The 13931-nt window shown below is 42.5% G+C and overlaps 1 protein-coding gene across 2 annotated transcripts in view; it reads right to left on the bottom strand.

Moving 5' to 3' along the window:
- The window catches only part of crim1 (cysteine rich transmembrane BMP regulator 1 (chordin-like)), a 285572-nt gene that overhangs the window by 158553 nt on the left and 113088 nt on the right, over positions 1 to 13931 (bottom strand). For both annotated transcript variants that reach the window (XM_059025390.1, XM_034017044.3), the window contains one exon: positions 13006 to 13127. In XM_059025390.1, coding sequence (XP_058881373.1) covers positions 13006 to 13127 — 122 coding nt within the window. The remainder of the gene's footprint in view (positions 1 to 13005; positions 13128 to 13931) is intronic.

Here is a 13931-nt window from a genome sequence, read left to right as displayed (position 1 = left end):
CTGAGATGTCAGCGGCTGTTTACCCAAGCTGCAACAGTGTAGGAACTCCAAAGCACTACTTGCACATAGCAGGTGAATGAGGGCAGTTCAAAACCTCCATAAAAATAGGGCAAGTAGCTTCAAATGTATTTTTTAATTTTAACATTTTTTGATGAGTTGTTCCTGTTGTGAGTGGTTCAGAGTTATGTTGCTAAAATATACAGTTTTAATCATTTCCCTTATATTGTCTCTATAGCTATGCTTTTTCTTTCATTTCCTCACAAAATGACACAAAATCACATTTGAACATAAATATTGAATACATTTGAATTTTTTTTAATGGGAACATAAATTAAATTCAAGAATGTATAACATAAATAATTTTAAAATGGCAATAAAAAATGCATGCAAGAAGCTTTAAAATTGGTTTCATTAACTTAAAAAAACAGTTTGAAGCCTTGAAGAAATCCTGCATCTTTGTCTAAATGGGCATCTCCAGATGGAGCTTTTAAGCTCTTTGAAGCAGGCGTCTCTTCAGCAATCACATTGCAGAGAATTGGGTAGGGGGAGGTTAATATTAAAAAATATTTGTATGAAAGGATAGCATACATTTTGATATGAAGGCAGTGCATTGTATTGATAAAGGTCAATAGGTGACTAGGCTCCTAACTGTGTTCAAGCCAACCTTACATTAATCCTGCTGAAAACAGACATTTTACTGTAAAGGTAACACAAGGCACATGCATCTTCATTACATGCAACACAATCCCATTGAAATTCTTAAGTCAGATAAGCTGTTCATGGAAATAAAACACTTTTCACGTTGTACTAGAATGCAACATTGTCATTATTTTAGATGACCATGCCTTGTGCACATTTCATCACCTCTACAAGTTCTGACAAACAGAATCCCTGGGAGACGGGAGTAATGGGTACATGAATAATTCTTTGTAGAATTAACAAAGACCAGAGTGGAGCAAGAGAAAGAGGGTTATTAAAATCTGAAACCCTTAGGCCACTGGCTTTTTAAACCTCTTTATCTCAAATCAGTCGATGGGGGTTTTAAAAAAATTATTTGAATTACTCACCACCTGATTTGTTTGATTATATTTTTCAGGATATTTATGTATTAAAAAATGTTAGGTTACTTACCGTAACCCTGGTTCCCTGAAAGAGAAGACAACCACCAACCAATACTTTTGGAAAAGTATACCGGAGCCGTCGCGAGGGAGCGTGAGCGGACAGCATACGAGGGACGCCTCGCTACCGCCAACTAGTGTTGATGGTGCGTGCATGCACCTTCAAGGACCCTTGTGCCTAATGAAGACGAAGAGGGATCTATCACGTTGATTCGGTAGAATGTATGCGGAGTAGCCCAGCTAGCCACAGTACAAATGTCAGTCAATGATGCACCTCGAAAGAGCGCCCATGACATCCTCCCCGGTGGGGTTAGACCGGCCTCATTATAAGCAGTCAATACTGTGTCCACAATCCAGTGGACCAGTCGATGCTTCGAGAGGGCTTGCCCCAGGGTCCCTTCACCATAGCAATCGAAGAGCTGGTCACACTGATGCAGTGCTTTCGTCCTATCAATATACCCTCTCAATGCCCTCACCGGGCACAGAGAATTCAGTTTCCTATCCTCCTCCGAATCAAAGGGAGGGGTATGGAATGCCTCTAATTCCACTGACTAGTTCAAGTGGAAAGCCGTAATCACCTTGGGTAGGAAAGCAGGGTTTGTGCGTAACGATAGACTGTTTCCATTATCCCAGACGCGCATACAGGAACTAGGCACAACCAGGTTGGATGCGTCTGTCATCATCACTTGATGGCTGTGTATCACTCCCATCACTACACCTTCACGCATGTGGGAGGTTTGTCTCAGCGTAGTGCTTCCCAACATGAGAGAGACACCATCAGTTGACACTGTCTGTCTCACTTGGGGTGTAGCCGAAAGGCACTGAGCCACGCTTGAATGGGGCACATATACAGTAAACCCAGTTCGCTAGCTGATTAGGCTGCGGCCATCAGACCCAATAGCTTTTGACACAACAACAGCTGCACTGTGGACCCCTGTTGAAACAGGGCCAGACAGTTTTGAATAGCCTCTGCTCTGTCGTGCGACACACAGGCTTGCATGGTGAGAGAATCCAGCTGGAGACCCAAGAAGTCCGTACACTGAACTGGTATTAATTAACTCTTGGCCTCAATTAACTCATGAGACGCAGTCTCGCTAGGTGGTTTGTCACTGTCGCCGTGTGGGCCACTGCTCCTTCCTTTGACAGGGAACGGATCAACCAGTTGTCCAGGTAGTTCACCACCCTGATCCCTTGCAGTAGCACTTTGAAAAGGTGTGGAGAGCTAAGGAGAGGCCGAAAGGCAGCACGAAAAACTTGAATACGCTCCCGTGAAAGGTGAAGCAGAGATATTTCCTGTGCGCTCGATGGATAGGAACATGAAAATATGCATCCTTCAAGTCCACTATTGTAAACCAATCGCCCAGCTGGACAGATTGGAGGATGTGGCGATGCGTGACCATCTGGAACCTCCTCTCCCTCAAGAACCCGTTGCGGTGTCTCAGGTCTAGGATGGAACGAAAGCCGGCGTCCTTTTTTAGCACCAGAAAGTATCTTGAGTAGATCTCCTCTTCTTGAGAGGTGTATTCTACGAGAAGGATGGCTTGTTTGAGAAGCAGTTTCTCTACTTCTTGCCTGAGTGCTAAAGCCTGGAAAGGGCTGTTCACGGATGTAACCATGATCCCTCGAAACGGAACTGCAATGCGTAACCGGTGTGCACGGTGGAGAGCACCCAGGAGTCCAATTGCAATTGTGGCTGCTGAGGCCGGGGCGGAGCATTCTGAGGTGGCTGCCTTGGGCGACGGCCCTGGAGCTGCTGCGTGAGAGCACCACGCCCTGCGTTCCCTCTTCCTTTCATAAGGGTCCGGTTGCCTGCTGCCGCGGTGGTCTGCAGGCGGTGCCTCAGGCCACCCAGCGGAGCCGTGGGAATCAGGACTGTCCAGGTTATTGTGCATGCCTGTGGAGATTGCCAGTGGCTCAACCTGCCCCATGCCGGAGGGAGTAGCGCTGCAGGATCTCCTTTACTGCTGGCCCAAAAGTATGCCCCAGGGATATCGGCGCATCCAACAGCACCGTTTTATCCGTGTCGGGGACCCTCGCCTGTGACAGCCATAGCTGTCTGCGAGCCACCACCAGGCTTGCCAGGCTCTGGCCCAGGGCTTGCTATTGAAGGCAGAAGATCTGGAGCAGCATACCTGAATGAAAGGAAAGAGCGAGGCTTCCGTTAGTATGCCATCCATATAGACGGTCAGGATACTCGCCTTATTCTCCAGGTGAGTCACCTGTGCTTCAAGTGCTCAAGCCCCCCACTGGCGGAGCCTTGACCAAGGCCGCAATGGTGGAGTCCACAGGGGGAAAACCCGCCAGGCCCAGCTTGTCTGCACCCTCTAAAGAAGCTGACGGGGCCGCTTGCTTCAGCATACTGGGTGCTGAGGCCGGACAATCCCAGGAGGAGCGTAAAATCTGGGAATGCTGAGAAGGGCTGAGGTTGAGGAGCTACAGCCTGCGTCCTGAACAGGGACTGGCATGGCTCAGCTGCTGTTGCCCAAGGGACCTGCAAAATGTGTGCAGCACGTCCCATCAGGGCTGACAGGCAACCTCGGAGCTGCAGGACGTGCAAGCATGGAACCAAGACATTCTAGCTGGGGTATAACTCTGGCACTGCACACCGTCTTGCACTGAGTGTAAGCACGGGAGCGCCTAAGCACCACGTGTACTGAGGCACCGAAGCACCATGCGCACCGAGCACTGAAGCACCGTGAGCACTGCATGCACCAAGCACCGTGTGCACCGAACACCATGTGCACCGAGGCAGCTAATGCAGCGGTGCCTACCCTAACCGTGTGTAGTCAGTCACCTAGTAAACGCACAGCATGCACCAGGGGAGACACACAGGCCGAAGCTGTGGCGGGTGAGAGCTCAGTTACTTGAAAAAGAACAGAGCAGAAGAGAGAACACACTGCTAACCGAATGACAGCCGGCAGAGTCACTCACGATGGGGCGACAAGCCGAGCCCCGGAGGAGGAACAGTGTTCTCCCTGAAGGTGTAGGCTGAAAGACAACACACACACGCACGCCAATACTGCACAGGCAGTCACACTCATATGACAGACAGCCGAGAAAAGACGGCCTGCGACACAAGCGAAGCAGACCTGAAGAAGAAGAAAAAAGACACTCAAAATGGAGCCGCTGATTCCATGAGAGCGGCAAGCCGGCTCTCAGCATGAATGCAAGGGAATTAGAGACGACTCAGAAGAGCTCTTTTGAAAAACACATTCGGGTTAGTGACACAGAAGTGTACCTTACCGTAGGTGCGAGGCAAAAGAGGAAGTGGGCTCCGAGGATCGACTACTTATTCCCTAGGCAGGCCGGACCGAGGACATCACTCCACTGAGGGGCCTATCGGCAGCTCTGACATAAAATGCTCAGCGAATATCTACCCAAAACAGGCATATCCCAAAAGTATTGGTTGGTGGTCATCTTCGAATTGAAAGGGAACCAGGTGGCTCACTGGACTAATTTACTTACCTTTCATGCATCTGGTCTGGGATTGAATAAGGCAATTTTGTTTGGTGGTCCCCTAATTGACATTAGTTGAAATTATAAAACCACCTTAAAATTCAATTATTATTATTTGTTTATTTAGCAGACGCCTATATCCAAGGCGACTTACAGAGACTAGGGTGTGTGAACTATGCATCAGCTGCAGAGTCACTTACAATTACGTCTCACCTGAAAGACGGAGAACAAGGAGGTGAAGTGACTTGCTCAGGGTCACACAATGAGTCAGTGGCTGAGGTGGGAATTGAACCGGGGACCTCCTGGTTACAAGCCCTTTTCTTTAACCACTGGACCACACAGCCTCCTGTTTGAGAGAGTCAATACTTAAACTGCCATGATATAAAAAATAGTTTTCAATTACAAGGAGATTAACACTTAGTGTTAATCTTATTGTAAGATTAACACTTACAATAAGATTAACACTTAACCTCCTTGTGCTCCATCTTTTGGGTGAGATGTTGTTGTAAGTAACTCTGCAGCTGATGCATAGTTCACACACCCTAGTCTCTGTAAATCACCTTGGATAAAAGGCTTCTGCTAAATAAACAAATACTAATAATCTGGAGAGCTGATTTTATGTTTTTTTTTACTTAGAAATGTATTAACTTACTGTTTAATATTTCCTGATGTGCAAGTGAATGATGACAATCATTTCACAGGCCATACAAATAAGTGTACCATCTTCCACTTCGTTCGCCTTTTTCATTTTTTTAAACCAAAATAATCCCAAACTAGGGATTGACGTTTTTTTAATGTAACTGCAAGGCTGGTGTTTATCCTGTGTAAACTGTCAGCGGAAGTGCTGCTTCAGGCACCAAAGTCACTTTCACACTCAGGTTGATCCATTTTTAGAAAAGCTTACCTCTGCACCCCTTCCCTTATTTTTAATTACTCTAACATGCTTAGTATTTCAAAGCAGACTGCTGCCTAAAATCCTTTCCTTTGATTGCACAGTAATAAAACCACAAAATGGCAAATGAAATGACGTTTAACCCCATTTCAATTGAAATCTCACAAGATCTTAAAACTGGGTGCTATTGATGGCAATCAATTTCCCATTATTGCGATCATCAAATGGTTAGATTTGTATCGTATGCTCATGTATTTTAAAATTAATATGATAAGTAGTACCATAATAATATAATATTGTAAATAACGTAGTAAACAATAATGGTGGCAAATTTAGCAAGTACAGGAGCAGTTCACAGCCTTTGGAGGCTATTCCGCATACACTACGGAACTAAACATGGGACTTAATTTTGAGTAACGTCTATGCTTAGTCAATCCCAGCAGCTCAGCAAGTGTATTAACCAATGACCTTTGGTGGACAGACACACATTAATCACATCAGCCAATTACGCAAAATAAATCTTATTAGACAGCATTGTCTTGTGAAAGTTACCCATGAAGGAAAGGAATAGAACAGACAAGGTCATCTACAAAGGTAAAGCCTGATAATTAATAACAAGTAATTTTTTAAAAAGATTCCCATCTAACAGTTCTATAGGAACATTTCCTTTGATACGTTTTCATGTTGTTTTTTTAAACAACTGCTGCTACTAAAGTACTACAGATCTAATTGCAATCCCACATTAAGGGTTACATTTTACCTAAAGCCTTAGTAAGTTGTTGAGGTGAAATGAGGAACTTAAAAATCATTCCCCCAACAGAATGCCACAATTGCAGTACAGTAGTCTCCGCGTATAGGAACACCTCCTAAGAGAACACTTCGCCTAAGGGAACACCCTTGTGGTGAAACTGATTTTTCCAATTTTAAAAGCTCCGGCTAAAGCAGTGCTGCCCAAACTCAGTCCTGGAGAGCCCCTATACACTAATTTCTAAAGACTGGGAACACATGGAAGTTATTGATCAATTAAGCAAATAACTTGTTCAATTAAGGGAACTCTGGTCATTGGGCCAGTTTAAATGCTGGGAAATTGTCATGACTTGTTTACTGTCATGACTTATTTAAGGTGGTACGGTCTGGATTACAATTGTAGTTAGTTTTGGTTTATGTTTAGTTTATGTTTGAATACAAATGTAATACACTATACAACAATCAAATACAACATGAAGTTTCAAAGCAGAAATTGTTAAATTAAACAAACCAAAACTATCTAAAATTATAATTCAGCCATACCACCTTAAATAAGTCATGACAGTAGACAGATAAGCCATGACATGTTCCCAGCATGTAATCCAGGCCATTGAGGGCTGAAAAGGGTAGTTCATTTTTTGTACCAAATGATCTCTAAATGACTTCATTTAATAAATCACCTGCTTAACTGATCACAATGAAATTGTTCCAGGTGTTAAGAAAGTGATGATTAAAGGTTAACTGAAGGAACAGGAACTAGGCTTAAAAGAACACATTCTTGTCACTGATAGCGATTCGATCACCATGGATACAGTTCTGTTTTGAAAAAAAAGCTACTTGTCATCGCGAGAGTGTCTTGAGGGACACTGACTGGTTTATTAAATCTTTCCAGAACTGCCGTGTGGAAGGGTGTGGGAAATTCACTGACACACAGAGACAGGACTTTATTTGAAACGCTGCTTGGAGCACTGATTTATTTACACCACAAGGTGGCACTGTGGTACTGCTGCAGAGCACAACCCAATACCAGCAATGGTAAAAAGGTCGACAGTTTGTTACGCACATGCAGGTGCTAAAAATAATAATGAATAGGGTTACCATGTGGCTCCAGATTAACCGGACGATGTGAGACAGAATGGGATTTCAAACTTGCCCCTAAATTGAAATAAATGAATGTGTAAATGAACCATCCTTAGCTACAATTAACAATGGTACTTAAATACCTGCATGCACGTCAAATAATTGTATTATACTAAGAATGAATTGAAACCAGTAGCTATTTTTTTCTGTTTGTTAAAATTCAATCCCCCATATTATTCTGCAAATACAATCAAAGCATCATCACCTTGTTGCTCTATCGATAGATTAGCTATTCGTTCATTAAGATCTGATCAGAAGCAGCTGATCAGTGTGACTTGTTTGCTGCGCCCAAGCAATTCAACCACAGCAGGATTAATCTCAGCAAAGGTGGAGCTCATTTATACGTGAATTACTTTCAGTTTAGGGGGAATTTTGAAATCCCGGTCTGTCTCAAAGCGTCTGGTTAATCTGGAGCCATGTGGTAACCCTAATAATGAAAACAAAAGGCACAAAGAAAAAGGGAAAATAAAACACAGTAATAAAACTACAAAATAGAAGGTGCTGCTTTGTGCAGTGTCCCCCACTGCCAATAAATCAGTCAGCTTGGGTCACCAACCTACACTGTGGTATTCCCTCACAACACTGTGGGGTGGCCCAGGTTTTCCCCGCTAACTACACACATCCCCCTCGGGTACATAATTTTGGTTATTTATGGCAACTGTCGGCTGTCTTCTTTAGCCGTGTTTGCCTGGCTTTTCCTCTCGCTCCAGACACTGCCGTTATGTACGTTTTTAAAATTCAAGTTCATGAACAGGGCTCCCACTGTCATTCTTCCTGAATGGGCCGTGCCACCCACAACTAAGCGTTCTTTATTTTTATATACCAAGCGACCCCCCAAGGCCCACCTACCAACCACTCAGAGAGAGGGAGAGACCACACGCCCTCATCCACCTCTCCGTGTCACTGCCATGACTGACAGGCGGATCTTACAGGGCCTGCTGCCCTCTTCCTGCAGAACCATGCACGCGCCAGACAGTCAGCACAGATCTCTCCTGTTACAGGTAATCATGTCATTGAATTGTTTTGTATTCTGATTTTCACGAGTGCACCTCATCGCTACAAAAGGGGCAGCAGTGTGGAGTAGTGGTTAGGGCTCTGGACTCTTGACCGGAGGGTCGTGGGTTCAATCCCAGGTGGGGGACAGTGCTGTTGTACCCTTGAGCAAGGTACTTTAACTAGATTGCTCCAGTAAAAACCCAACTGTATAAATGTGTAATTGTATGTTTGATTTCCATTACACGAGAGTAGATGTTAAAACTTCATGTTGATTTGAACTCAGCTCTTGCCAAGATAAGCACCAGCTAAGACGTAGCTTTACAGTAAACTAAAGTGATCCATATGTGTCTCCATCCATTTGCGCTTCCTTCCATATGATGATGTAGATATCCTTCTGTCTGGTGTTAATGGCTGAAGTGTAATGCTGGCTCCAGGGATCAGCTTATTTTGCCTCCCTGGCGCATCAGCACACACAACGGCTGCGATGCTGGCTCCGGGGATCAACCACAGTGCGGCCTCCCCAGTGCATCAGCATGACAACCGTCTGGATTGAGCTAAGTAGGGTACATCTCTGGGGTCTTCAAGTGGGACCTTCCATCCTCAGTATTTCGTCGACTAGCCCACGACACCTCAAGAGGGCTCGACGGTGATTCTGGCGTCCCAGCATCACCCCCCTCCGTCCCCCACTCAACTCAGCCCAGCTTACTTACCTGTACATCAGCGTTTCTTTCTTTCTATTGTGCTTGAGATCCCCAGCCAGAATCTTTCCGTCTCAACCACAGCCAGTTGCTGCTCTTCTCTGCTGCTTCAGATAAGTTCTTCACTGTGCGACGCAACTCTTGGCCACTGAATCCGACGTTTCTGAGAAACCGGGTTGTAGAGTGTGCCACAAATCCTCGACAACCCACCTCCACTGGGTAAACCCGGACTCTCCATCCTCGCTGTTCCGCTTCAGTGGCTAGTTGAGCATACCGCAGTTTCTTCCTCTCATACGCCTCATCTACAGCATCCTCCCATGGCACTGTTAACTCTACCAGGTGAACAAGGCGTGCTGATCCAGACCACAAGACAATATCTGGTCGAAGGTTTGGTGGCAATCTCAGGTGGAAAAATAAGCCGTTGACCAACATCTGCCAGCATTTTCCTCTAGCAGCTTCCAGTTGTCCTGGGCGAGGATTGGTTTTAACACCTTTTTTGGTGGTTGCTCTCCTGGGCGGAGGAATGTTTATGTGTAAAAAATAATGTAATTGTATGTAAAAATAATGTGATATCTTGTAACAATTGTAAGTCGCCCTGGACAAGGGCGTCTGCTAATTCCTGAGGGATATTCTCTTAGCCGGAGAGTCCTGTACCACAAACTAACTTCCTACTAAAAGTTAAAAACCTGTTTCTCAATAATAATAATAATAATAACCATTTACCATGCTGTTTTGGTAAAGATCTCCACACACTGGACACAATGCAATTTGTCCGGTGATAAAATGGTATTTTTGCTGCGACAATACCTTTCACACCAGTGGCAATGTCATGACAAATTTTGCCCACCCCTATAAAATATATTAACAAACGTTATTAATACACGTCAACCTACACTGTGGTATTCCCTCACAATACTCTGTGGGGTGGCAATACACATCAAAACAACAAAACAAACAGCACTGTTGGTGTGTATTCAAATTAGGTTTGGGTTTTTCAATATAATATTACAAATAACAACTGAGTTACGAGTAAACAGTAAACATACACACATGCATATCTATGGTTTAACACTAGATGCCCCACGACGGGCATTTTGGCCGTATGTATTAAATATTCTCACAAAGCATGAAACGCGGGAGTGCAGAAATAAAGGAGATATATTACATTATACCTAAAAGCCCCCGGGAGCAGTCACACTGACGGCCACACAGAAAACAATTGTATTTTGATTATACAGAACTGTATTCTACTTTATTATTTTTATTTACCAGTCTGCAATGTGTTTAGCAGTAATTAAATTAGTCTCTACTCTCTGCCTGAGTGAATGACTGCTTTGGTCAGTGAATTAGTATCAGGGCTAGTGAAAATACCAGTGGAGTGTTACCATGTAACAAAATATAAATTTGATGTTTTGGATCAGATGACATGGAATGTATTAGCAGCCATCAACTCCTGGGTACTTTACAAAGAATGCACGGAGAAGAATTTACCAAGGAGAGAATATATTTTAGAGTTAGCACAGGAACTTCGCAAGAAACATTTGGAACAGAGGGAGACTGCCAAGCGTGTACCCACGGCTGAAGCTGGCAACCCCGCTGAGAGCCGCAAGAAACGCCAATGCCAGGTTGGCAAGTGCAATAAAAATAAAACTTCGGACAGCTGTGCCCTGTGCAGAAAGGCGGCGTGGAGAAGCGCATTATCTGTGTTGATTGTGAACAGCCTTAGACTCAAGGTAAAGGCATACCATTTTGTCTAAAAAAAGAAAAATAAATTAGACTTTTTTATAACGTCTTGTGCTGTGCGCTTCTGTAAAATGTTTTTTTCTAAGTTTATTTATCTACGGTGTTCAGTTGCTTTTGCTCATCTGATAATAAACCGATTGCTGTTGAAAAGTTAAAAATGTATTGCTATCGTTTCAGTTTTATAAATATGTATGTTGTAAACCGATGTCTGTTCAGATGTTTATTTATTTACGTTTTCTTGTTTTGATTTGTAAAATAAATGTTCATATATATATATATTAAACCATATTTTATTATTTTTGTTGCTGCATCCTTCGATGTAACAAAAGCTAGAAAAGTATCAACATTACGATTAAATGCTAATAAAAACACACAAATATATATTTGAGTTTTTACTGTTTGACAGGCGCGCACAGACTCTCCTCTGATTGTAGCATCAGCTGTAAAAAAACCACACATATTTTTATTGTTAGTCATGTTACACAGCTAATAAAAATGTATACATAATAGCTTTTCAGAATGCTTCCAGTAAAGGTAAACAAATCATACACACCAGCTATTTTTTGTTTACCGTGGTGCGGTTGTCGTACGACACATTCACTTGTCGCATCGCTTCCGGTGTGATAATGCACTTCTTTTAGTGCTAATACAGTAGATAAGCGTCAGCACGTTGCTAGGATACACACTTGAAGCCTCTACATTCGCGTTGGACAAGCCAAATCAGAAGTAGTCCTATTGTATTCACATTTTCATGATTTAAAAATTAAGGCAATACGTCTTTTTTTTTCAAATGGAAGACACTGACATAAAGATTGGTAATTTTTGAGAGTTAGAGTTAGTGCAATATTATATAAAAATAAGCTGAATTTAGTACGGTAGTTAAATTAGTCAGGATTTGTGAGATTAATTAAAATGTTTTGCTTTGGACATAAAATGTTACCAGTAATGAACAACCATAGTTCAGATAGAAATTACTTCTGTGAAATTATAGTATTTTGTATTATTATTACAACGTTAAAGGGACATCTGATGCGGACACATGCATATTCTTTTCAGTTGTTAAGTTGTCCTTTGTATTTCTTTTTTTGTAATCAGAAGTGTTCTTATTTGAATAATTTGTGGCTTTTTGTTTAACTATTATGCACAACAGTGTTTTTAGTTATTGGCTCTTCTATTTAAAAAAACTAATGTTTGTTCTTTAATTTGAAAAATAAAATGTCAATGCATCGATTATCGTTGATAAACACTTATATGATAATCGAATAAGAAATTAGCTTGCCGATTGCTCCACTACCAAATACTGTGGTTTTTCAGACTTATTGGGAAAAGTTTACATACAAAATGTCAAGGCTTCACAAGCAAGACAAACTGCCTTTGGGAATTAAGTACATGTATTGAACGGTAAACTGAGGGAAGCATCATCTCAGCCAGGCCTTATTCTAGCTATGGTTCCAATGCTGGTACCTACAGCAGCTTGCAGACAGTTGGCTCCAGGGGAATGTTTGTGGCTCAATAGTCAGCAAACTCACCTTAGGGCTGGTAATTACTGTTTTAATGCCTGAAGAAGGAAAAGCCTTATTTATTCTATTTCAAAACAGTACTATATTAGGGAATATTGTACTGACTGGAGATACTATGTAAATCAAATGTAAAGCTGCGATCCAGCCAGCTTTACAGAACACAGGCAGCTTATTGAGGAAGCTCATGGGAGATTTCATCACCCCTTAAGAAAAGTGAAGGGGTCTAGTCTAGTGTATTTTAAAATACAATGGGAATGTGAGTTAATGCGCTAGCCTTTCATCTCTGGCAGTCTTGGTTGTGAATACAGATTAGGTCACACGTGAAATTAGTTTAGTGGTGTCTGCTCATCTACAAAGCCACCACACAATTCAGCATATTTACAGTCTAAGAAAACAAGAGGCAAACGGATTGGACAGGCATTCCTCACCCAACCCCTACCCCCCAACAGGGTGGTGCTTCCAGGGAAGGCTTGAGACATTGAACCTGCTTTTGCTATGTGCCTTAAATGCAGGACTTCAGTCCAAAGTGATAGCATTACACAAAACACACATTAAAGAAAAGAAAAAAGGCAAATTGCTTCCTAAAGCAAATTGTGGAAATACATAAGCAAAAGTCTTCTAACAAATAACCAGCAAAAATATTGCTCTATCATAGATACATAATTTAGCAACCGTTACTATACTTCAACACTCACCATTGACGCATTCAAACACATCACAACACTTGCCAGGTGAGCTGTCGCCAAGGAAGATGATGCGGGGGACAGTTCCTGAGGCACACTGGGGGAAACCACACATCCCTGGCAAACACTCGCACCTGGGAATAGCAAGGGTGGGGGGGAGGCAGTGACATGTTATCAGGGGCAAAAAAGCCATTTCCAAAACTCATTAAGCTGTAATAGATTTGTTACATTTACAAATAAAACCATGTAATACATACAACACAGGATACATCAAAAGGTAAAGTAAGTAACATAGCCTGTTATTCATTGATGTTATTCAATGATTCAGTTCATTTAATGGTTACAACATGTTTACAACAGGTTTAAAAGGCATGTTTACTTATAATTACTATTTTGGATCAGCAAACTTAACCATAAAGTAGAACATATTCCACATGCTAGCTGTTTAGCTGTTTTTTTTTTTTCTTTTCAGTATTCTCTTTTTTGTGCTGAAAATAATTGTCAATAAATTTCCTGAAGCACTCCACAGCAGTGCCTGCAATTTCAATATGCACACCCACGCCCGGTACTGGAGCATGTGGGGGACAATACCTGGGGATGTGATTACTGAGCTGTTCATAGCGAAGTGGGCTGGGTTTGATGGATCGAACCACTTGCAGCTGGGACAGCTTTCAAAGGGGAAACTTGAACTAAGCAATATGAATAATGTTCAATTGAAAAAAAGGTAAAATAGTGCCATTATATTGGATCAACAGTGAAATGGTTTATAAATGTAGAGGTAAAAGAATGTACATAAGGTAAAAAGGACTTTAAAAAGCATAGACAATGAAAGACTATTATTAATTAAAAACTGCATCATCAGAAGTGTCTAATTGTGGTACAGTAGTCTCTGGCTAAGAGAACACCCCTCGGGAAGCAAGTGAAATGTTCTTGCAGCC

This window comes from Acipenser ruthenus, chromosome 6 (genome assembly GCF_902713425.1).
Source record: "Acipenser ruthenus chromosome 6, fAciRut3.2 maternal haplotype, whole genome shotgun sequence".
Taxonomy (NCBI): Eukaryota; Metazoa; Chordata; class Actinopteri; order Acipenseriformes; family Acipenseridae; genus Acipenser; species Acipenser ruthenus.
This window is presented reverse-complemented; position numbering and strand designations above follow the sequence as displayed.